This window comes from Megalops cyprinoides, chromosome 8 (genome assembly GCF_013368585.1).
Source record: "Megalops cyprinoides isolate fMegCyp1 chromosome 8, fMegCyp1.pri, whole genome shotgun sequence".
NCBI lineage: Eukaryota > Metazoa > Chordata > Actinopteri > Elopiformes > Megalopidae > Megalops > Megalops cyprinoides.
The window spans coordinates 36,911,539-36,933,940 of record NC_050590.1 but is presented as its reverse complement, the minus strand read 5'-3'; the positions used below and the strand labels follow the sequence as shown (position 1 = coordinate 36,933,940).

At 43.5% G+C, this 22,402-nt stretch overlaps 2 protein-coding genes across 4 annotated transcripts in view; both read right to left on the bottom strand.

The window, feature by feature from the left end:
• Positions 1 to 674: 674 nt before the first annotated feature.
• On the bottom strand, positions 675 to 6,452 carry stard5 (StAR-related lipid transfer (START) domain containing 5). Of its 3 annotated transcripts, XR_005005126.1 has the most exons (7): positions 5,860 to 6,452; positions 5,606 to 5,655; positions 5,075 to 5,207; positions 2,656 to 2,773; positions 2,036 to 2,129; positions 1,345 to 1,472; positions 1,095 to 1,169 (listed from the first exon to the last, which is right to left on the bottom strand). XR_005005126.1 is itself a non-coding variant. In XM_036535186.1 (6 exons), the coding sequence occupies exons 1-6, from the start codon at positions 5,947 to 5,949 to the stop codon at positions 1,019 to 1,021; spliced, it is 636 nt and encodes a 211-aa protein (XP_036391079.1). In that variant the 5' UTR covers positions 5,950 to 6,452; the 3' UTR covers positions 675 to 1,018. The 3 variants fall into 3 exon arrangements, 2 of the variants coding, with proteins under 2 accessions (XP_036391079.1, XP_036391080.1); XM_036535186.1 differs by lacking the exon at positions 1,345 to 1,472 and having other exon boundaries at positions 675 to 1,169; XM_036535187.1 differs by having other exon boundaries at positions 1,087 to 1,472.
• A 792-nt stretch (positions 6,453 to 7,244) lies between these two features.
• LOC118781976 (transmembrane channel-like protein 3) overlaps positions 7,245 to 22,402 on the bottom strand; it is a 30,157-nt gene continuing 14,999 nt past the window's right edge. Inside the window, exons 15-22 of the mRNA XM_036535157.1 lie at positions 20,971 to 21,038; positions 20,446 to 20,574; positions 16,822 to 16,932; positions 16,134 to 16,259; positions 15,478 to 15,556; positions 15,182 to 15,224; positions 8,804 to 9,062; positions 7,245 to 8,312 (exon numbers count right to left, since the gene is read on the bottom strand). Of these exons, the coding sequence (XP_036391050.1) occupies positions 7,427 to 8,312; positions 8,804 to 9,062; positions 15,182 to 15,224; positions 15,478 to 15,556; positions 16,134 to 16,259; positions 16,822 to 16,932; positions 20,446 to 20,574; positions 20,971 to 21,038 (1,701 nt within the window). The 3' untranslated portion in view covers positions 7,245 to 7,426. The remainder of the gene's footprint in view (positions 8,313 to 8,803; positions 9,063 to 15,181; positions 15,225 to 15,477; positions 15,557 to 16,133; positions 16,260 to 16,821; positions 16,933 to 20,445; positions 20,575 to 20,970; positions 21,039 to 22,402) is intronic.

Below are 22,402 nucleotides of genomic sequence, written 5' to 3'. Positions count from 1 at the left end.
ACAGGCTCATTAATATTTATTGATGATGTAACTGATGATGGTAGCAGCAGAATGAATTCCGAAGTGTACAGAAACATTTTATCTGCCAATTTACGGAGAAATGCATCCAAACTAATCGGGAGGAATTTTATCATGCAGCAGGACAATGACCCAAAGCACACTGCCAACAAAACAAAGGACTTCATCAGGGGAAAAAAGTGGAAGGTTTTAGACTGGCCAAGTCAATCACCTGACCTTAACCCAATAGAGCATGCATTTCACCTCCTGAAGAGGAAACTGAAGGGAGAAACCCCCCGAAACAAACAAGAACTAAAAGAAGCTGCGGTAAAAGCCTGGAATAGCACCACAAATGAAGAATGCAACAGTTTGGTGATGTCGATGGGTCGCAGGCTTGAGGCAGTTATTGCAAGCAAGGGTTATGCCACCAAATATTAAATGTTATTTACTTTAAGATTATTTGTTCCTTTACTTTTGCTCACCTAAAAATTCTGTGGTGTAATACAAATGGTGATATATCCTAAGTTGTTTAACACATCTAAATGTAAATACCAGGAAATAAAAGCTGACATTCTGAACTCGTCTCATACTCATCTTTTGATCTTAAACCCAAATGTCTTCAGTGAACAACAAAAACAAGGGAATTTGCCTTGCTGTTCCAATACTTTTGGAGGGGACTGTATATAGTAACATATGACAATAACAATGATTACACTACATATAATTAGAATGTTCAAAAAGTAAAGAATATACATAAAATATATTACTGTTTAAAACAGCCCAGTGATTTTTTCATGGTCCACATATTTACTGAGTATTCCGCCATAATTTAGCAGTACGGAAAGTCTGATTGTGCTTTTGTGTATATGTGTGTGTGTGTGCACTTTGGCTGCATCTTCATTAGAGGTTTAGGGATTTATTTTTGATAGAAGTCTCAATGCAGTCTAATTGCATCAAGTGCACAGGGATAAAGTCCAATCACGTCAAATTTCATTCTTGCATGTATTCTTGAAGGTATTCATCAGAAGTCCTTGAGTGATCTGACGGTTTTGGCAAGGTTGCTGTAGAACTCTGCCATGCTGGATGGGAAGAAGGAGTCAACAACAGAGCGAGGCAAGAACCCCCCAAGGTCGGTCTGGAAGAAGCTCAGGACCTGAGTCTTGGATGGGTCCCTGCGGTGAATGAAGTGATGAGTTAAGGGCTCAGCACTACAAAGCCAATGCTCTACTGTCCCATGGTGGCTTTAAGACAGTCTTTACTGTCCTGCAGTAGCTGTATTAAGGGGTTTCAACCTGCAGAAAGCCCAGAGCCTTGAATAATAGATCTGAAATGGCACTAAAATGTTACCTGTCATCATCTCTGTGGTGTTTTTTCTTGTGTTTTGACAAGGCCACAAGTTCTACAGTCATATCTGACAGCTTCCCTCCTATCTGGTTGCTTTTTGATTTTATAGCTGTTGGGGAGATGGGACAGGCCTGGGTGGGGACAAGAGGCTTCTATTACCTTATAAATGAAACCTAAGAGCTTCTGAGAGAGCCACTGTTCAATGGGCCCTCAAAACTAGCAGGAACCGACAAGACACCTTGCAACCACTACAAGCAGAAGTGACAAAATAATATCTGTTATTCATGCAAAAAACTAAGCCAGTTTAACAAGAATTAGCATTGTTGCCAGTACCATTAAAAAGGACAAGTGTGGTGTAGGTCCCAGGTGGGCCACAGCCATAGCATCCTTGGGCAAAGTATTTGTATTAAAGTATAAGTATTAAGTATGCTTAACCAAATATCAATCTGTATAAATAGATAAAAGGCAAATAATGTAAGCCCTTTTAAATGACTTTGGATAAGAACATCTGCTAAGCAAAATGTAATCTGTTGATGGAAAAAGAGGAAAGGCTCTTACATAAAGTAACAGTTGTAATGTCATTTCAGCTCTTTGCTGCCCTCATGTGTCCACTTGCCACAGCACTTGTACTTGCTACAGCAAAGCCTTCTGGCTTGGCAAAGACTTCATTCTGACCAGTTGGATCATAACTTACCAAGGAATGGGGACACAGAAACAGCCACAGGGATGGTTAAACCCCCGAACATAGCCAGCCTGTGGAGGACAGCCAGGGTGACCTACGTGGATAGCTACCAAACAAAGGAGATCCCATGAGCACTAGAGCATAATGCAACACAGCACAAACCCCATTATCACTTCATACTGTCTATACTGTGGATTTCCACTGAATTTCTGCAAGAAATTTTTTAGAGGACAGTCCAGTTTGGTTTACACAGTAAACAGTTTGATTGATTACCAAGCCTCCTACTGTCTGGCAGTCAATGCAATAAACTGACAGAAGTAAGGAAGAAGTAGTTTCTAAGATGTACTGTTTGGAAACTTGTACGTCATTCAAGTCACAGTTATGTTAAAAATAAAACTTTGGTGACTTATTAAGTGACTTACCATTTGGAAAATATACTGAGATTTGAAATCATATAACTTCTTAATATAAAAAATTAGTTATTGCAGACCCCAAAATGCAAACTGGATCTTGACGATCAAAACAAACAGTAGGAGGAATTTTATATTGCTGGAAAACAGTGAACCACATGACATCAAAAGCACTTGGTTTAAAGAAAAAATAAAGACAAATAAATGATGTGTACTACGCACCATTTGATGCAATGGTGCCATCTTCGTATTGTTTAACTATAACAACATCTACAAAGTCTCGAGGAGATATTAAACCCATAGCTGCCGAGGGCGTAACCGTCCTGCAGATCGATACATCCTGCGCGATAGTGGGGACAAGACAGACATGCTCCAAATCACTGATGAACACACTGCAGGAAAAATTATTCGACACATGGGAAACTAGCCAAGTGTAAACTATAAAGTCCCGTCCACATATAAAGTGATTCGCTCGTCGCCCATCGCTTTGTCGCTGACAGTTGCTGTCACTAGTGGACATTCCAGGCTCTGGTTGCCTAGGTATCCCTCTTGTATATTTCCCACCCCAAATATTTTCGAGTGAAACAAGCAGTCGATCGTTAGTTCTACAAGACCATAAATATATCACTAGTTTATGCATATGGACAGAGCTATGTTTCAACAGTGACAATTCACCCACGTTTAATTTCTTATAGTTTACAGATATTACAGTTTATGGATCAAAGCCATAACTTTTTCTGGTGGTAGGAACCAAAATCGTAGACGGTGTCTCCTTGTGTTAAACTTAGTGTGGGGCGTCATCTGTCAGTCAACGGTATCCTTCGTTCCCATTGGTAGTCGCCTCAATCGTGTCGCCTCAAAACTGAGATTAGTTTAACCCTGCGCTCACACGGGCAGCGACTACGAGCGACAAAGCGGCCGGAAGTCATTCATTTCCAATGGTCGCTGGCCGACACTGAGCGACATGGCACCTAAAAAAAGTTAAGCAAAGTTCAACTTTATGCAAACTTTATGCATTTGATGCCATGTAGGCCTAGGCTTTTTTAAAAAAGGCTACAGATGTTACAGGTTACAGATGTTTCATAATGGCCTATATTTTAGCAGCTAGTGTTGAGGGTTTGCTCAATCGTTACTGTTCAAGATCAATCGTTAAACAGTCAAACTGATTTGAGGTTGTTGTCATTCTTTCGTCAACCTAGGTGTTATATTTGTGTTTGTAACATAGACTTATTGAAACGTGACCGGTAAGTTTCAAATTTGTCCAGTAAAATAAATTCTTTACGGACACCAGACTGGCAAGAAAAAATCCTAGCGGAAACCCTGATAGCTAGCTACAATACAAACAAAACAATACATGTAACTAGCTAGTTACTATCCCACAAATACAAATATCACCTTGCAAACAAACACATAGCTAGCTAGCTACAATAAAAACAACGTAGAAAGCTAGATAGCTGCTAGCTAATTTGGCTTTCACGCAATTTGCTCAGCTGTCATATTACTAAGAGCTAACTGTCTATCAGACTAATAAAGCCTCATCACGTCTCTTCTGACCAAATAGTTAATTTACCACAGACATTGCAAGCAACCTGTTCTGACAACTTTAGTACTGTTAGCTAGCTACCAAATTATCATTATAGTTAGCTATCTAGCTAGCTAAGTAGTTTGTAGGTGAGCGTTTTAACTAGCTAGTTAGCCAAGTGCGCCAGGTCTTTCTTAACATTGGTATCGGCATTGGCTATCGGCAAAATTGATATAGGCCCAGAATTTCACAATCGCTGCATCCCTATGATTTGTCATTTTGTTATCGCTCACAAACGCCGGTTCCGTTTCAGTAGTGTAACAAAGCGGAAGTCCATAATTCACGCAAGGTGTCAAGGGAGCTAGGAATAAGGTGGATAGGAAGATAAATTCCTTCCAAAACATATTTTTCAGCGGGAATGCACCTGATTTGTCGGTTTACGCATATATTGGGGGATATATTAATAGGCCTGCCTTTAAGAAAATACGAACATATAACTCCACGATGAATATACCAAAGACAATGTAAATATAACATATAAATAAATATAAAATATTATATATATTTAAAATATTTATTAGTATATACATTTTTTTTTTTTAGAAAACTGATGCATCTCATGGGCTCCATTTGTAGCCCACTTCCTCAAAACTACGTTAGCAACGCCCACAAGCTGGCTGCAGCAAGCGACAGCGACACAGCGACTTGGCGATATCCAGCGATAGAGTCGCTGCCGGTGTGAGCGCAGGGTCGGAACCCTCCCACTTCGCGTCGCCAACTGTCATTTCGTTTGACATCGCTGCAAGTCGCCGAATTCCATGTTCTCTCGTCGCTCAGTCACTTCATTTATGTACGGGGCTTAAGATGTATTTTGCAAAATGGTTTTAATTAAAAACGCAACTTTCTTCCCGGAAGATGGTTGGCGTAGACGTGTGTACAGGCGGGGCTACACCAAAAATTTGAGCAATGTTTTCTTACTTCTCAAACAGAAGTTAAACGAAAATCCAAATCAGGAAAACGACTAAGCATGTTGGATAAAAACACTAAACAAACAAGCCGAATGGAAGAATGACAGGCGATATGGCAGACTAGCTAGCCTACGCAAATTGGTAAACTTACATCACTGATCCTTTCAATGAGCTCGAATTTCTTCACATTGTTGTCCCATTTCACTCGGAATCCGTTCGCTACCGGGTTCAGACACTCCCACACCTTTTCCTGACTTCCGTTTATAACACCTTCCCCCTTGTACCTAGAAGATTAAAACATCGTAATCTTGCACGATTATCACACATCAATGGAGGCGGAACACAAATCAATTATAGGCTTCAGAAAATTGGCGTCACTCGTGGTAAATCTTATATCCATGCGGTGCTACTACAACCTAAACAGAAAAATAACTTACATATATATAAAATATATACATGTACACATAAAACCACTCATGCCTATACCAATGGCTATGGCAATCCATAGTTACATTTACAGTTGACCGAATCAATGCTATCAGTTTGGAAATAGCTGGCTAACTTTGCTCCAAGTGCTCGTGGTATTAGTCCACCTTACTTTCATATTAAATATGAAGGTTAATCAAAAGCTATGAAACATATTTCATTGTCCCCACTGTAACACAAGGTAAGAAAGGCTTACAGATTCCCAGGGAATTCAGTTGATGGCCGCCAGTACACAGTTACTTCACTCTAAAATTGAACAAAATAGAAATTTTATACCTCGCACTACAGATTTACCACTACAATACACGCAAATAATGAAATACCGGAAAGAAATGACGCAACATGCAACCTCTCGTCTTCAACCAACGTCAGTGGCACTATGCGTGACCGAGTCACTGGTTTACATTTTCAAATTACACAGTATATAGAGGAAAATGTAAATTTACTTACTGTTTTCTTACAAGCTTTCCAGCCAGTCTCGTCCTTTGTGTAGCCGAGAAGAGTTTCAGCAACTGTGTTTGCACTATGCTGATAGTCCATATTTATGGCACGATAACCTCAATAATTTAGATGAAAGCTGTCTTGCTAGTTACCTGCTTGCTAAAGCGACCAGACACGATTCGGCAGTATCTTAGCCTACTGCAATCCCAGATAGCTAGCAGGCTGGCTAGCTAAAAACCTAAACGATACCTACTTGTCATTGTACGGTCATTCACCAGAACATCGTTTGCTCCGACGTAGAATGTTTAGCACTTGGATGATAATCTAGTCAAAGTATAAATATGCTAGCTAACTGGCAGGGGATAAACAGATAAATTTCTGCTGAAGCACAAAATCCTTCGACTTTTTTTTTTTTAATTCCCGTGTAGGTGTCAAGCTACATGGGAATTGCCAAGCGAGCAAATAAAAATTATGGACAATAAACACAGAGAAGGACTCACGAGGCTAAAAAAACAAAATTGATAATAATAATTTAGTTGAACATCGAATTATAATGAAAACGAATGTTATATATTTATGAGTTAAAATGAACGCGTCCTCAAACTTCCCAACATTTGCAGCATTGGACACTGGGAGTAGTAGTTAACTTACCCACACCGTGAACCGAATGTATACAAAACTACACTTCCCATCCCGCATTTATATACGTTTACAATTTACAGCTTGTGAGGATATATTAACACATATATAAATAGCAGGATACTCTGTTTCAATTTGCATGTAATATTTAAAATGTGGGAAATTCTGTATATCAAATACAACATTATTGGTGCAGAGCAAGCATATTAAAAAAAGCATGACGTATATAGCCTATTCAGATATCTTGCTGACTTGCTGGCAGTTGTTGATTCCAGGAGCGTTTCACAGTTAATCCCTTTTGAGGGGGAGTCAATGTTAATAGTCATAAACATTTATGACTCTCCCTCTGCAGCATTGTGAAACATTTTGGAAACATTTACCATTAATAAAACAACAGGGTTATGTTCAGGGCAGTGTACAGTATGCAAAAACCCTGTGTATTGTGTTAAATTTGAAGAGGACAGCATGTACTTTGGTGAAAAATAATGGCTAGTACTGAACAGGGCATGGCTAGTACTGAAGGGAGGCCTGCCTTGTCTTACCTGCTACATTTTGACAGAGAACAGGCTGTTATCCTCGACAGAGGCTGAATGCTGTATGATGTAACAGACGTTGACACCAAGACAGCATTCACTTTGAAACTAAGCAGTGTGCTTTATTTATGTCACAGGTACAGAAGAGTCTGTGGTTTTGCATCATGTACACGGAATGCACACATCATTCAGTTTAAGAGAACACAAAGCATGCGCATGGACACTATAGCTCCTGGTAACAGTGACCGTTTCTCTTTTAATTGCTTTGTGTGGCAAGTACAATCTGGGAATAAAAGCAGCCATAAGATAAACTACAATGAAATGGCAGCACATAACAGCAAAACATTCAAGTGCTGAACAACTGGACATACATGTAGATTCAAACAAAGAGACAAAAAGTACACTTAAACATTCGAGCAGACCAGCTCATTTGATCCAGACATGTTGAAATCAATGCTGGCTTTGGACTTCTTCTTGGTGAGTTTGGTGCTGGGCTTCAGGTATTTCTCCTTGCTGTGGATGACCTGAATGTACTGGTCTGTGCTGCTGTTCTGAGGGTCACTGCTGGATGCAACAGAGGCCGAGTCGGACTCAGTGAGTGATGGGGCCACCTTGTGCTTGGTTTTCTGCTTGACCTGTGGCTCACAGTGCCGGCTTGGGACACCCGGGATGTTGGTCTGGGAGAGTGAATGTGACGCTGTGTCCTCCCAGTCCACCTTTCGCCCCTCATCCCCTAGCATCTCATAGGGCTCATCCTGTGCAATGGACAGCTGGCTGTCCACCTTGTCTCCAATGTAGAAGTGGGCCGATGTGGGGGCTGGCTGGCAGATGTCCAACAATGAGCGGGGGCGGCATGAGTGCCCTAGGGAGCCCCTGCGGCTACTCTGCGCACCCTCCTCCTCCTCTTCCTCCTCCTCCTCACTGAGGTGAGGCTGGTGAGCACGGTGGGGGCCGCGGGGGGCAAACTTCTTGACACTGCGTGGGTACAGCTCCACGACATCACCCAGGTCACCCGGGCGGTAGTGCCGCGGGATACGAGCAGAAGAACGGAGGAGCTTTCGGTGTGCCTCATGCTCATTCACAATGACATAGCGTGTGGTGTGTGAGCGCCGGCCGCAGAAACTCTGGGCTGTGGCCAGTCCCAGGGAGTCTGGGTGCCCGGGCCAAACACTCTTCCTAAACAGCGGGTCCGAGTGAACATTCTCCGTGTAGCGGCCGCATGGGTTGTATGCCACATGGTGGTAAGACTTGGACCTGCACCCAGTGGTGCCTCCTAGGTATCCTGGATGTCTTTGAATACGTGGAAGAAAAATTAATGTAGTGCTAAAAGCCTTGTCAAACAGAGCCAAGGTGAGAACAGATCAAAATACGGCCACCAAAATCACACACTTCAGAATATTATAACTCTATCTGGGGCTACTTATTTGTCTGTCTGTTGGTTTGCTTGTTGTACATTGCAGATGTCCTTTTCTAGGGTGCATATTTTTCACATATAATGTCATATATCTGCATATATCTGACTCATCTGCAAGTGAGTCTGATCTGAGCACCTTGCTCATAGCTACAATACCTGTTCCCCATACACGGTTTGAACCTGCAACATTCTGGGTCGGAGCTGCTCAGCATCTACACATCTCTGCCATTCACTGGTTAGGTCAGCACCAACACTGACTCAATAGGGTCAAATCTGATCATTTTTCTGCTCCTACAATCCTCAATGGCTCACAAGGACACTTCAATCTTTCACTGATTTTATTCTCTCACATCTGACCCTGTCTTACCTGGTGGGGATCTGCTCTATCCTGTGCTTCTGAGGGTCAGAGATAGAGGGGCTCCGAGCAGCACCCCCAGGTCTGCCAACATTCAAGCGCGAGGCCGACTGGGTGATGGTGCAGATGCTGTTGCCCCGCCTCGCTGGTGACTCAAAGTTGGCGATGCTGCCATTGCGCCGGGGGGAGGAGGAGCGGATGGAAGACTCCTGACTGGTGATGTCACTCTCCTGCTCAACCTTTTTGTCACTCTCTGATCCCTGCAGCCTGGCTGTGGCGGGGAGGGGGGGATAGGGCAAGGTCATTACATTACTGGCATTTAGCAGACGCTCTTATCCTGAGCGACTTACATCACTTACAGTTTTTTCTACAATGTTATCTATTTATCAGAATCAGATTTATTGGCCAAGTATGTTAGCACACACAAGGAATTTGGTTCCGGCCATTGGTGTCTCTCAGCAGAACAGACAATATACAGAATATTCAAAGACAATATACAGAGATAATGTACATCTTATTTACAGACAAAATACACAATATACAAGCAATATAGAGATAATATAAAAGACAAAAAAAATATACATAAAGTGCAAGTGTGGTGGTGCAAGCAACAATAATGGCATAGCAGATGATACTGCTTAGCTATTTATGCGGGTGATTGCATGAGGAAAGAAACTGCTCCTGTGTCTGGTGGTTTTGGTGTACAGGGTTCTGTAACGCCTGCCGTAGGGGAGGAGCTGAAAAAGGAAAAAAACCCTCAAACTCCATTTGGGAGCTGCACCTTGTTGTTAAAAAGTTATTAGACTATGTCGGGCAGGAAGTCATCCAAAGTGTGGGATCATTTCAAGCATGTAAAGGACGACCCCAAGAAGGTAACATGCAAACTCTGCATGCAAAGATTCGCCTATCATTCGTCGACCTCAAACATGACTTATCATGAAACATGTAGCTGAGAGCCGGTACAAAACTAACACGGGACGAAAGTAAAATGGCGATTTTCTCCGAGCCCATACAAGTCTGATATGCCTGACTGCGTCAGCGTGTACAGCATGCAACACTTACCAGAACCCCGAAAAATTGCGTGGATACATCATACTTTCGCGGAGTTATACCCAAGAAGCTGTTTTCAATCATGGAAAGTAAATTCACTCAAGCGGTAATTTTTTTTTATGACAAGTTGTATCTATTGTTTCATGTGTTATAGTCATGATCTCAAACAAGCTACGCGAAAACTCAAAAGAAAATGGCGCTCCACCAAATTATAGGTTTTTCTCCTGGCGTGGAAGGAAAGTCTCCTAACTTACAAGCATGCCCTCACAGCTACCAGATCCAAATATTTCTCTACCCTTATTGAGAGAAACAAGGACAATCCTAGGTACCTGTTTAGCACTATCGCCAGATTAACCAAGAGTCCTGCATCAGTTAACCCTACCATACCAGCAATTTATAGTAGCAATGATTTCATGAACTTCTTTGATAGTAAAATCTTAAAGATAAGAGACACAATACAAAAATTCTCATCAATTTCTGCCTCCTGCCTGGCCAGTCCTGTTCCAGATTATGTAGGCATGTCTATTAGGCCCGCCTCACGCTTTGACTCTTTTATACCCATTGAATTTAGCGACTTTTCTTCTTTTATCAATTCACCTAATAACTCTACCAACCAACTTGACCCCATACCAACTGGCTTCCTAAAACAGCTACTGCCTGCAATTGGCACACCGCTATTAAATCTTATCAACGCCTCCCTTATGTCTGGACACGTACCTCAGCCCTTCAAAGTAGCAGTTATCAAGCCTATTCTAAAAAAGCCTAATCTTGATCCCAATGACCTGTCAAATTATAGGCCCATCTCGAACCTTCCATTCCGCTCGAAAATTCTGGAAAAAGCAGTATCAAAGCAAATCTGTGCCTTTTTACACTCTAACAACATTTTGAAAGTTTTTCAGTCCGGATTTAGGCCTCACCACAGTACGAAAACCGCTCTCCTGAAAGTGCTCAACGACCTTCTACTCTCCTGTGACAATGGCTGTATCTCTCTTCTTGTGCTGCTAGACCTAAGTGCAGCCTTTGATACCATCGATCATTGTATCCTCCTTGACCGCCTCGAAAACCTGGTTGGCATAAGTGCACAGGCCCTATCTTGGTTTAGGTCTTATCTATCAGAACGATATCAGTTTGTCTCCATCAACAACGAATCCTCCGCTCGTTCCAGAGTAAAATATGGTATACCTCAAGGATCTGTGCTTGGACCTCTGCTCTTCTCGTTATACATGTTGCCTCTTGGCGATATCATCCGTAAACATGACATTAATTTCCACTGTTACGCGGATGACACTCAGTTATGCATATCAGTCAAACCCGATGTCCCTCTGAATATTTCAAACATGGAGGCCTGCCTAACAGATGTAAAGAATTGGATGGCCCGAAACTTTCTCCTCCTCAACCGAGACAAAACCGAAATATTGGTCATAGGCCAAAATTCAATCAGGAGCAAACTCACTCATTTTACACTGGACCTTGATGGTGTCTCCCTTGCCCCGAGTGCAGCCATCAAAGACCTTGGTGTTGTTATTGATCCCAAGCTCTCCTTTGAAACTCACATAACTAACACCTCTAGGACTGCCTTCTTCCATCTGAGAAATATTGCTAAAATCAGGAAAATCGTATCAATTAACGACGCTGAAAAACTAATCCACGCCTTTGTAACATCCAGATTAGACTACTGTAATGCCCTCTTGTCAGGATGTGCAAACGTCTCATTAAAACCCCTTCAGCTGGTGCAAAATGCAGCTGCTCGAATCTTAACTAAAACTAAGTGCTTTGAACACATCACCCCAGTTCTGGCTTCTCTCCATTGGCTACCTATTAAATACCGGATTGTTTTTAAAATACTCTTACTCACATTTAAGGCTTTAAATGGGCTTGCCCCCCCCCCCCCCCCCCCATCTTAAGGACCTTCTTCACCCATATCTTCCGCAGAGAGCCCTTCGCTCCCAAAATGCCGGGCTTCTTACCATTCCGAGAGTGGGCAAAACTACGGTAGGCGGTAGAGCCTTTTCCTATCAAGCCCCTCTCCTGTGGAACAGCTTACCCTCCGAGATTCAGGGAACAGACTCTCTCTCCACCTTTAAGTCTAGGCTCAAAACAAATCTATATAGTAAATCCTTCAGCTGAGGGACATGGCCTGGTGCTGGTGTGGATCATAGAGTCTCTAGTGGACTAAGTGGTCATTGCTTTCATGGACCCTGTGCTGTGATCTGGTGTTGACTGTCTTACGGTCGCCCTCATGACTATGCCGGCCCCTTGCCTCCCGTCCCCTAGGTATGCTGCCATAATGTTAGCCTGCCGGGGTCTTTCCTTGTTGCACACCTTTTTCTCTGCCCCTCCTCTCCTGCCTCTCTGTTCTACATCCCTGCCATTCTTATCATCCACTAACCACTTTTTTCCAGACAGAGTTGTTTTAGTCTGGCTGTGAACCATGGCTTGTTGTTGTCGTTGTATGTGTAGAAGATCTTGGTTGGCACACACGTCTTCACAAAAGCTGATGTAAGATGTCACAGTGTCAGTCAGTTCGTCCAGGTTGCCAGTTGCAGCTTCAAAAACACTCCACTTGCAGTTCCTGCTTTGCCTCGCTGGTCCATTTCTTCACTGTTTTGACCACAGGCTTTGCAGATTTTAATTTCTGCCTGTATGTTGGAACAAGATGGACCAAGCAGTGATCAGAGTGCCTCAAAGCTGCCCGGGGAACTAAGCGATATGCATCCTTAAGAATTGTGTAGCAGTGGTCCAGTGTGTTATTATCCCTGCTACTATGCTGTCTATATTTTGGTAGTTCATGGTTTAATTTTGCTCTGTTAAAGTCCCCAAGGATTATGAAAAGTGCGTCTGTGTTTTTTTCTTCAAAGCCAGTTATACATCTACATATCTATTTATGGGTTAAGGACCTTGCACAAGGGTACAGCAGCAGTGCCCCAGTGGGAAATCAAACCGACAACCTTTCGGTTAAAAGGCCTGCTCCTTAACCACTATGCTACACCATCACCCAGCAGGTTAACCTGGTTAGCAAACCTTCAAATACACTGAAGCCTTTTTTATTTTACACACTGACAAAGGAAATCAGGGCAGCCAGACAAGTCTACTCTGAAAAACTAGAAAACAGGTTTTCAGCCAATGACCCAGCATCAGTGTGGAAAGGCCTGCAGGACATCACCAGCTACAGGAAGTCATCCCCCCACACCGTGGAGAATCGTCAACTGGCTGAAGAGCTAAATTTGTTCTACTGGTGGTTCGAGGAGACAATGACCACACCCCATCCACTCCAATTCACACTTGGGACCAACAACTATGCCCCCACCATCTGTAACCACCATCTGCCCCCCCCATCTGCACCAGTTCTCACCTTGTCCATACAACAATACCCCCTTCCCTCAGACTACACTGAGAATCTGCAAAAAGCATGTTTGCTCTTTCAGGAACAAAAGATCAGGAAAGCAACAGGCCCAGATGGAGTTTCACCCTCCTGTCTGAAAGCCTGTGTTGATCTACTGGCTCCTGTCTTCAAAAAGATCTTCAACAGATCATTGGAGCTATGTGAAGTTCTCTCCTGCTTCAAATGCTCCATAATTTTACCAGTCCCCATCACAGGACTTAATGACTACAGACTTGTTGCACTTACCTCTGTAGTCATAAAGTCCTTTGAGAGGCTGGTGCTGGCCCACTTGAATAACATCACAGACCCCCTGCTGGACCCCCTACATTTTGCGTACTGGGCCAACAGGTCCGTAGATGATGCATTCAACATGGGTTTACACCACATCCTCCAACATCTTGACTACCCAGGGACCTATGCAAGGATCTTGCTTGTGAACTTCAGCTTGGCATTCAACACCATTAAACCAGCTACTCCACTCCAAACCTTCCCAACTCATTGTGCCTGCTCCCATCTGTCAATGGATTTCCAACTTCCTCACAGACAGGAAGCAGCAAGTGAGGCTGGGGAAACTCACATCCACCACTCGGACAATCAGCACTGGCACCCCACAGGGTTGTGTGCTGTCCCCACTGCTCCTTTGGCTGTACACAAATGACTGCACCTCCAAGGACCCCACAGTCCAGCTCCTGAAGTTTGCGGACGACACAACAGTCATCGGTCTCATTCGAGATGGTGATGAGTCTGCATATAGATGGGAGGTTGTACAGCTGGCCCTCTGGTACAGTTACAACAACTTAGAGTTGAACATGCTCAAAACAGTGGAAAGGATGGTGGGCTTTAGGAGGAATTCCACACCCATGACCCCCCTCACCATACTAGGCAGCGCTGTCTCAGCTGTGGAGACCATCAGGTTTCTGGGAACTACAACCTCCAAAGACCTGAAGTAGAAGACCACCACCGTCTCCTTGGCAAGAAAGGCCCAGCAGAGGATATACTTCCTGCACCAGCTGAAGAAGTTCAACCTGCCACAAGAATTGCTGGTACAGTTCAACACAGAAATCATCGAGTCTGTCCTCACCACCTTCATAGCAGTCTGGTTTGGCTCTGCCATCAAACAAGACATCAACAAACTAAAGAGCACCATCAGGCCAGCAGAAAAGATCATTGGAGTTAACCTGCCCACACTCCGAGATCTTTTCAATACCAGAGCCAGAAAATGGGCAGGCAAAATAATTGCTGACCCCTCACATCCTGGCCACCACATATCTGAACTCCTTCCCTTCAGATCACTACCAACCAAAACAAGCTGACACCGGAATAGCTTCTTCCCACACACCATCACATTCCTGAACTGTTAAACTAATGACTTACTGTGCAATAGGTTTACAACTATAGTTGTACATATCCATAGCCTGCAATCAGGTACACTTTACCTTATGCTGATTGTGCAACAGCTGTATATAACACAGTGCAATAGCTGTCGAAAACAAATTGTTGTACAGACCCACAGCTTACACTCCTGTACACTTCAGCTTACTGTGCAGTAGCTGTTACCTTATTGTACAGTATCTGTTCATATTTATTCTTTTTTTATATACATCATTCATTCCATCCTTACACCATTCTATGTTTGTGCCCTGCACTACTCTTGTTGTTTGTTGTTCCACCATTGTTTCATGGCATTTGTTGTTGTCACCTTGTAAATCATTGTGTCAACGCACTACAAGAAACACTGGAACCAAAGTCAAAAACACTGGAGTCAAATTCCTTGTATGTGTAAAAACATACTTATAGCCAATAAAGACTGATTCTGATTCTGTGCTGCTTTACTAGGCTCATAAACATGTCAAAGCTTTTCGACTCATGACCCAAAGAAGCTACATGTATCTCTGTACACAGCAGGGGTTACAAGCCCAATATTTTCGAGTGTGTCAAAAAAATATGATTACGGTTACCTGCTGCTAACTGGAAAACTTTCTTCTTATCTTCTGTTCTCTCCTAAAAGAAATGCGTAAATTGGTATGTTTTAAAGGTCGAGTCTGGCTCCAGTGCAGAACACAGCTTTACGGTTTGTTTTGCATTAAAGGCTGAGGGTAGCAATGTGTACAGTGATGTGTTAATGTTGTGACTGGGGTTTGAAGTGATGGCTGAGCAGCATATATAAGCAGCCCTTCACTCAACAAAAAACATTAGCTGCCCATCTCTGCCCATGACTGTTCCATGAGGGGCTGCCAAGGGGCACTACACTTACGGTCTGGAGCTGCATCCTCAGCTGGTTGTTGGTGAATTTTAGTGACCGTGCAATTGCCTGTAGGTAATAGATCAGCATGCTGGAAGATGAGAGAAAGGGCAGGGGTCACATGAGTGACACATTCTGGCAGTGCAGAATGACTAAAACAAACTTACCTGACATCACAGAGCCCATGGAAACTGTTCTAAAATAGACAAGGCTCAACTGCCCATTGACATGTAGGAATTAAAGTTGTATATAAATCAGATAAATTTACATATGTCTGCCAATGAGAATCAAGCTATTAATGACAATCAGTAGCTTACTGCCCACTACAATTATGCCTTTGGATAAAATATGTTGAAGACCACTATGTTAAAAAAATACTAGAATAATCTCTGCCCAAAAGACTACCCCATCCTCCATGATTCACTCAATATGCATATTTTATAATCAATTTACTTACTGAGGAATTTGATCAATGGTGTGACAGTGCCCCAAATTAGATTTGAACCCTCAAACCCTATTCTCTAAGTCCAGTTATGCAGTTATGGCACACTACTTCTGCCATTTTTTTTTTGTACAAACAGAGTCAATCGTGTTTGCCAACTGACAGTCATGTGACCGTGCTACTTCCTGACGCAAACATGAGTGGGCATTGATGCTTGTGCACTTACAACAGCAGGAGGAGGGCGGGCAGGACGACAACCGGGCTGGTGGCGTAGCTCATCACCTTACTGAACCACAGTGGGAAGTCTGAGGCAATGGTCTCAGAGATTATGTCATAGATCTTCTCCTGGCCACTGTTGTCATGGCAAAGGGACAGAGGTAAAGCAACACACCACAGGCTTCTGTCCAATTTAGGGTTCTCCACCGGCTCTAATAATAATAATGGATTATATAAATATATATATATATATATATATATATATATATATATATATATATATATATATATATATATATATATAATGCCCCTCTGCGTCTCAAAGTACTCAAAGTGCTTTACGGCAAAGGGGAAACCTCAACCATCACTAATGTGTAGTGCCCACCTGGGTGATGCATAGCATTGGACACAAATGCTCACCTCACATCAGCTGAGGTAGAGAGGGAGAGAGTTACTTAGCCAATTACACAAGGGGAGTATTAGATGTCCAGATTGAAAGAGCCTGACTGGGAACTCAGCAGGATACTGGGGAACCCCCTACTCTTTGCAAGCTCTGCACTTTTATTGCCACAGCAATGTGGATGCTGTATTCAGACACTAATAAAGGTGTGAGTCTGCAAAAGAAGCACAAATGTTGTATGTTACAGTGCTTTGGTGGACAGAGAAATATATGCCCTGATGGGGATGTGGACATTTACCTGAAAGGCCCGCAGTGTTGAGATGGCCTATACCTCACTATGGCAAAAATGGTGGGCAGCATACAGAGAAACAACATGAACAGCAGCATGGCCAGGTAAAAGTTGTTTGATCTGCAAAACAAATGAAACAACAAAATGAAGAAAATATTAAAAAAGGGGCCCGTACACTGCTGGGAGCAGCTCACCTTGTCACAGCAGCAAAATATTTCTGAGTGGATGATTTTAGTGATTCCAGTGACGTTATTTTTTTCAAAAACAAATAAAACTCTTTAAAGGAGTTGAGGACATTACAAGTGCCTGTGACAGTTCTATAATCTTGACGATCAGGCTGAGCGTTAAGGCCGCAGTTTGAAACTGACTGTGCCATCTGGCGGTTGTGAGGGGGAGCCTTCATCAGATGAACTAATGGGCTATATTTCATTGGGCACAGAGATGGGTAGGTCCCCTCATCACTCTGCTCTCAATACTCTTTGACCTGAGTTGGTACCTATGAGTCACACAGAGAACGTCAGGAGGATATGCCTATCCTCATAAGGAACAAAAGCCTTGAGTCTTGAAGATAGGTGGAAGTAGTTGCAATAGGCATGCGTGTGTATTGGAGGATTGGACATGCCTCACCCTGTGGCAAATAAAAAAATAAAATATAAACCAAAAAAAAGTCAAAGATGCACATGCTGAAGTGGATACATTGAGCTGGACAGAGGAAGTTTTAGATTTAAGGGACGCAAGGGAGTTTTGGGGCAGCTTGCAAAGACACATTTCTGGTTCATGTGAATGACTCTCTTGAAACAGGAGATGAAGTACGTGCAAAATGAAGAGATTTTTTCCTTTCACGTCTGGGAGCAGACGATAAGGAGCTGTAGAGGCACAGCCATTAGATAAATCAGCACAGAGCATGCAGCTGTGAGAGGGTTAGGAAGAGCCTCTTCCAGCATTGCTCCTTCACCTCTCTGCCTGTCCTTTTCCCTCCTCTTCCCTCTCTCACTCTCTCGCTCTCCTTACCTCTCTCACTCCCTCTCTCCCTTTCTCAGTTCAGTTCAATTCAGCCCTCTGTGCTGACATGAAACACATTTGGTAAATATTCATAAAGGCATGTTACATAATTCAAAAGAAGAAAGAGAAATTAAGGATAAAGAAATAACAGTTATACCTCTAAAATAGTGGGTACATATGGAGATTAAAGAGTGAATTTTTAAAATTACAGCTCTTTTATGTGCATCAGTTCTGTAAACCATAAGAGTACAGAGTAAGAGTAAATGTCTAATCCTTTATATTTTGTTATTCAGGTGGCTACTTGCTGTTCTTCAGGCTATGGCAAGCTGAAATGTATTGTGTGGCTAGTCAGGCTGTTGGTCCTTCCCCAAGTTGAAGTTTTTCATGAATATGAGATCATTTCAATATTTCTGTCTTTCTGTCTCTCAGTTTAAAATCAGTTCAGTAATGATTTATTGCAAAATCAAAATCAGTATTGTGCTGCTTACACCTGTTGCTTGTCTGACTGAAGAGGAAATGCTGAACATATGGTTACGGGCGAAGCTAGTCGAGCAAAATGGCAATGCAGGAGGAGGGAGATGCAAAACGAAGTGGATGATAGTCGTGGCAGGAGACGATGCGAACCCTGGCATCGCTAGGAAGCAGCTTGAGGGCGGTGCTTTGGAGGACTGTGACAGTAGACATGGCAGAGTGCTGACAGAGCTAGTAACTCGGGAGATGAAGAGAATTCTACCTGAAACTGTGAGGAATGTAGTGAGTGCTAACCTAGCTGGGGAAAATAGGAGCCAGGGAAAGATACTCCGACGTGAGTGTGGTGCTGACCTCCGTGAGGGCAAGTGTGTGTTTTTGAAAAAGAGAGCGATTGGCGGGCATAGTTCACAGCGAGACAGAGCATAGCTATGCATGTAACACAGCTAATGCCATACCTTAGGAGTGAACCAGAAGTTGTCAGAGCTGGTATTGGATGTGACGTCATCCCACCTGGCGGGAACAACAGGTAGCCCATAGCAACCTGAACATGGTAATGCACTGGCTGGAAAGTGATCAGCAGTCTGCTTGGCCTGAAGTGGTACAGCAGTCTGCAGAGGTACAGGGTTTGTGGTCACAGTGGTGAGAGCTGGAACTGAAAGAAGGCGTCCTTCATTGGTGCTGGCGTGAAACTACTATGGGTGAGGCAAAGTGGCAGGAAGATGCTCCATGAAATGGTGCTGGCTGCTAACCATGACCAGAGAGGTGCTGGCCACTTTGGAATCAGGAAGACCCTGTGGAGCTTGCAACAGGCTTTCTATTAGGTCAACATTTGGCAAGATGAAGATGATTTCTGACGAGGGTGTGATGTCTGTGCTGCCTGGAGGGGCCAGTCAGATGCATCTGAAGCTCCTGCAGGTCCTGAGTATGCCCCACAGTTGCAGGACCAACTGGACACAGCCCATGAGAACGCCCAGCGACAGGCTGTGATGGCTGGAGCCAGACATAAGTGCCTGCCTGACCAGTACATCAAAGGGCAGGCCTACAACCCTGGGGAGCTGGTGTGGGCCCAAGAGAGTAAGACCCTAACTTGGTAGTCCCCTGCAGTGTAATGTAACAGATGATTGCAGTCACCTATCGCGTGAGATTAGCACCCCGCGGTCAAGTAGCAGTGATCCATTGGGATTATATGGCCCCCTATTGTAGTCAGAGCCACCCAACGTTCACCGCTCAGTGGCCTCCAACTCAGGAGTCTTCTTGCCCCATTAGTGAAAGCATACCCAGTACAGGGCCCCCACTGGCTGAGGCAATGCCAGAATTGCGCCATTCTGGGCAACAGCGCTGAGCTCCAGTACTCGAAGGGCAAGACAGCCTTCCTCGGGGATGAGGAAATCAGCGGGGATGGGGGGTTAATGCTCCAAGCCAGGTTCTGTTATGAACCGGTTGGTGCAGTTTAGCGGTTTATTGTCCCTCCACCCCCCCTGCTGTGAGGATGCCAATAAGGACTGGGAGGGGCAGAGCAGCACAAGGGTTATGGGGTTTCTTCTCTAAATTTGAAGGTGTGTGTGGTGGCCAGAAGCTAGTTCTGGGTTTTAGCACGGGGAAAGTTAATTGAAGTGTAGTGACAGGTCGAGATTGCGCCAGCTGGCGCCTTGTGTCTGATGAGAGTAGGTCTGCTAGGCGAGTCTGTAGCAGCATTGCTTTTCTTTCACGCAAACGAGTTGTTTCTTCCCTTTGGAAGTCATAGAAGTTTATTGCTTTCGGCGACACGCACAACCCACCCTAGTCTGTCAGATCAGGCAATAAATGTTCTGTCTACGATATCCTGTCCCTCACTCCTCCTTCCCTGTCTGAGCTGAAACCAGGCTCAGAGACCGTGCACACTACTATATATATATATATATATATATATATATGTACATACATACACACAAAAGAGACACAAACACCCATACTCTCCCTGTGTGGAGGCTATGACAATAAAAAGGATTGTTGGCCTGCCAGTCCATCAAAGAACAGAAAATAAACCACAACCCTGTATTCCACCTGGCCCTGTTCCTACTGTGGGGTGTGGGGTCAGTGGCTTGGAAGGGCAGGAGGAAAGATCTAATGTCTCCACCAAAGGTCAAGAGGCACCTCCTTACCCCCACTGCCTGCACTGACCTGGACGCACGGAAAACCTGCTGATGTGGGACGTTGCAGGTCAGGACAGCCCAACTGCGCAGATACATCAGTCCAATCAGTTTCAGCACATTAAATGCTGGCAGGCAAGGGGAGAAGAAAGCACCCATCCTAGGGGTCAGAGGTCAACGAGGTTAATAACTCTCGGAGCCTGTTCATTTTCCACTTAATAAAAGGACATTCAAAGCAATGAATAGGCTCATCCTTGAAGTACCTAAGTACTATGTGTATAACACAACTAGAGATGTTTTTTAAATCACAAGGATAGAATTAATTAAAACACATTCAAACAAAATAATGGTTGTCCTGGTTTCTTGATAATAAGTTAATCACTTGGTTAAAGTCAGATTGTACACTAGATACCAAATACAGGCAAATCTATGAGACTAAACTTGGCTAGGAATGAACACCAGAAAGAGTTTTTAATTATGCTCTGTAGAACATTTCACAGCTGCAGGCCACAGTCTTATATTTCATCAATAATACACATAGCAATTTCTCACATACCATATCATCCCTTGGTTGTATATCAAATGGAGGACATTTTCGGCTATTTTAAATTCTCCGTATTCGGGCTGTAAATAAACAAACGCACACACACCGCACACACACACACACACACACACAAACAAACATAATGATTAGTTTTAAACAATAGTAAACAATATCCCTCTACGTTGTACCCCATCCCCTGCACCAAGCCACGTCTCTGTAATCCCAACAACATCAAAGTTACTATTACTCATAATGGTTTCCAGATTGAGAATTTTATTTTTTATGCTTCTAGCATTTAAACAGAGGAATTTCAGGGTACCACGTGTGCCTCTCTTGCCCTTCACCCCCGCCCCCAACTGCTCAGAACCACCTCTATTACAGTGCTGCTCTGACTGATCTACAAGCATCGTTTCCTCTCTACTAATAAAATATTTAGCCATGGTGTGTTCTATTCTGGCAGTCTGTCTATCCCTACCCATCTGACTGTATAAACTCCCTGCCCCCCCAGACCCTAGTTTAAATAACCCTCTGTTACCCTAAGCATACGCTGGCCCAGTGCAGCTGTAACCCCTCCGGTTCAGGTGCAACCCATCCCGCTTGTACAGGTCACCCCTGTTTCCAAAAGGAGTCCCAGTGCCCCATAAACCTGTACCCCTCTTTCCTACACCAAGTTTGTAGCTACGTGTTAAACCTCCATATAAAGGCTTGCAGTATTTTGCTCTCCAGATCTTCAGCTAGCTAGGTAGGTAACTGGCAAAGTGGTCAGAGTCTCTCTGCTCCTATGGCGTGAGCTGTTTCACAGTATTTTACACTGGCTGGAGCTAGGTGCAGCTTGAACTGTAGCCTAGGGAATCCGGCTGCCAAGTGGACGTCCGAATTGTCATACCAAGCTCCCTTTTCAAATGATAGTGCTGTGGTGCAATGCAATAATATTATTTCCTTTTGTGTTTGCTAGTTATTGTTTTCAGAGGCAACCTGAGCTCTTACCACGGATTTAATAACCTCTGCAACACACAGTAGCCTAACTACAGGGCATTCAGCAATTTGTTATTATAAAACACCATATGACAGGGGACATTGTTTGTAGGCAGGCCTATTTATGTAGCTACATGTGTGCATACACGCATGACCAATGAGCACATTACGTCTGCCAAATGAATCCATTTGAGTCAATTGTTCATCAATGAATGTGTCTTGCAGTCTGTGCTTTCAAGTTTCAGACAACACAGTTAATATTATGCTGCATTGCGTTTTAAAAAAGTAAACGTTCAACATTTAATTGGAAGACTAATTATGCAGGGCTATTAAATGGGGTTAATTGACTCAAATGTAAAATTCAATATATGTCAAATGCAAACTTGGTTTCTATGTTAATTTTCACTGCAATTTTCCTGTCTAGTCAACAACAATGTTCTTAACGTACGATGGCCACAGCGGGTGTACG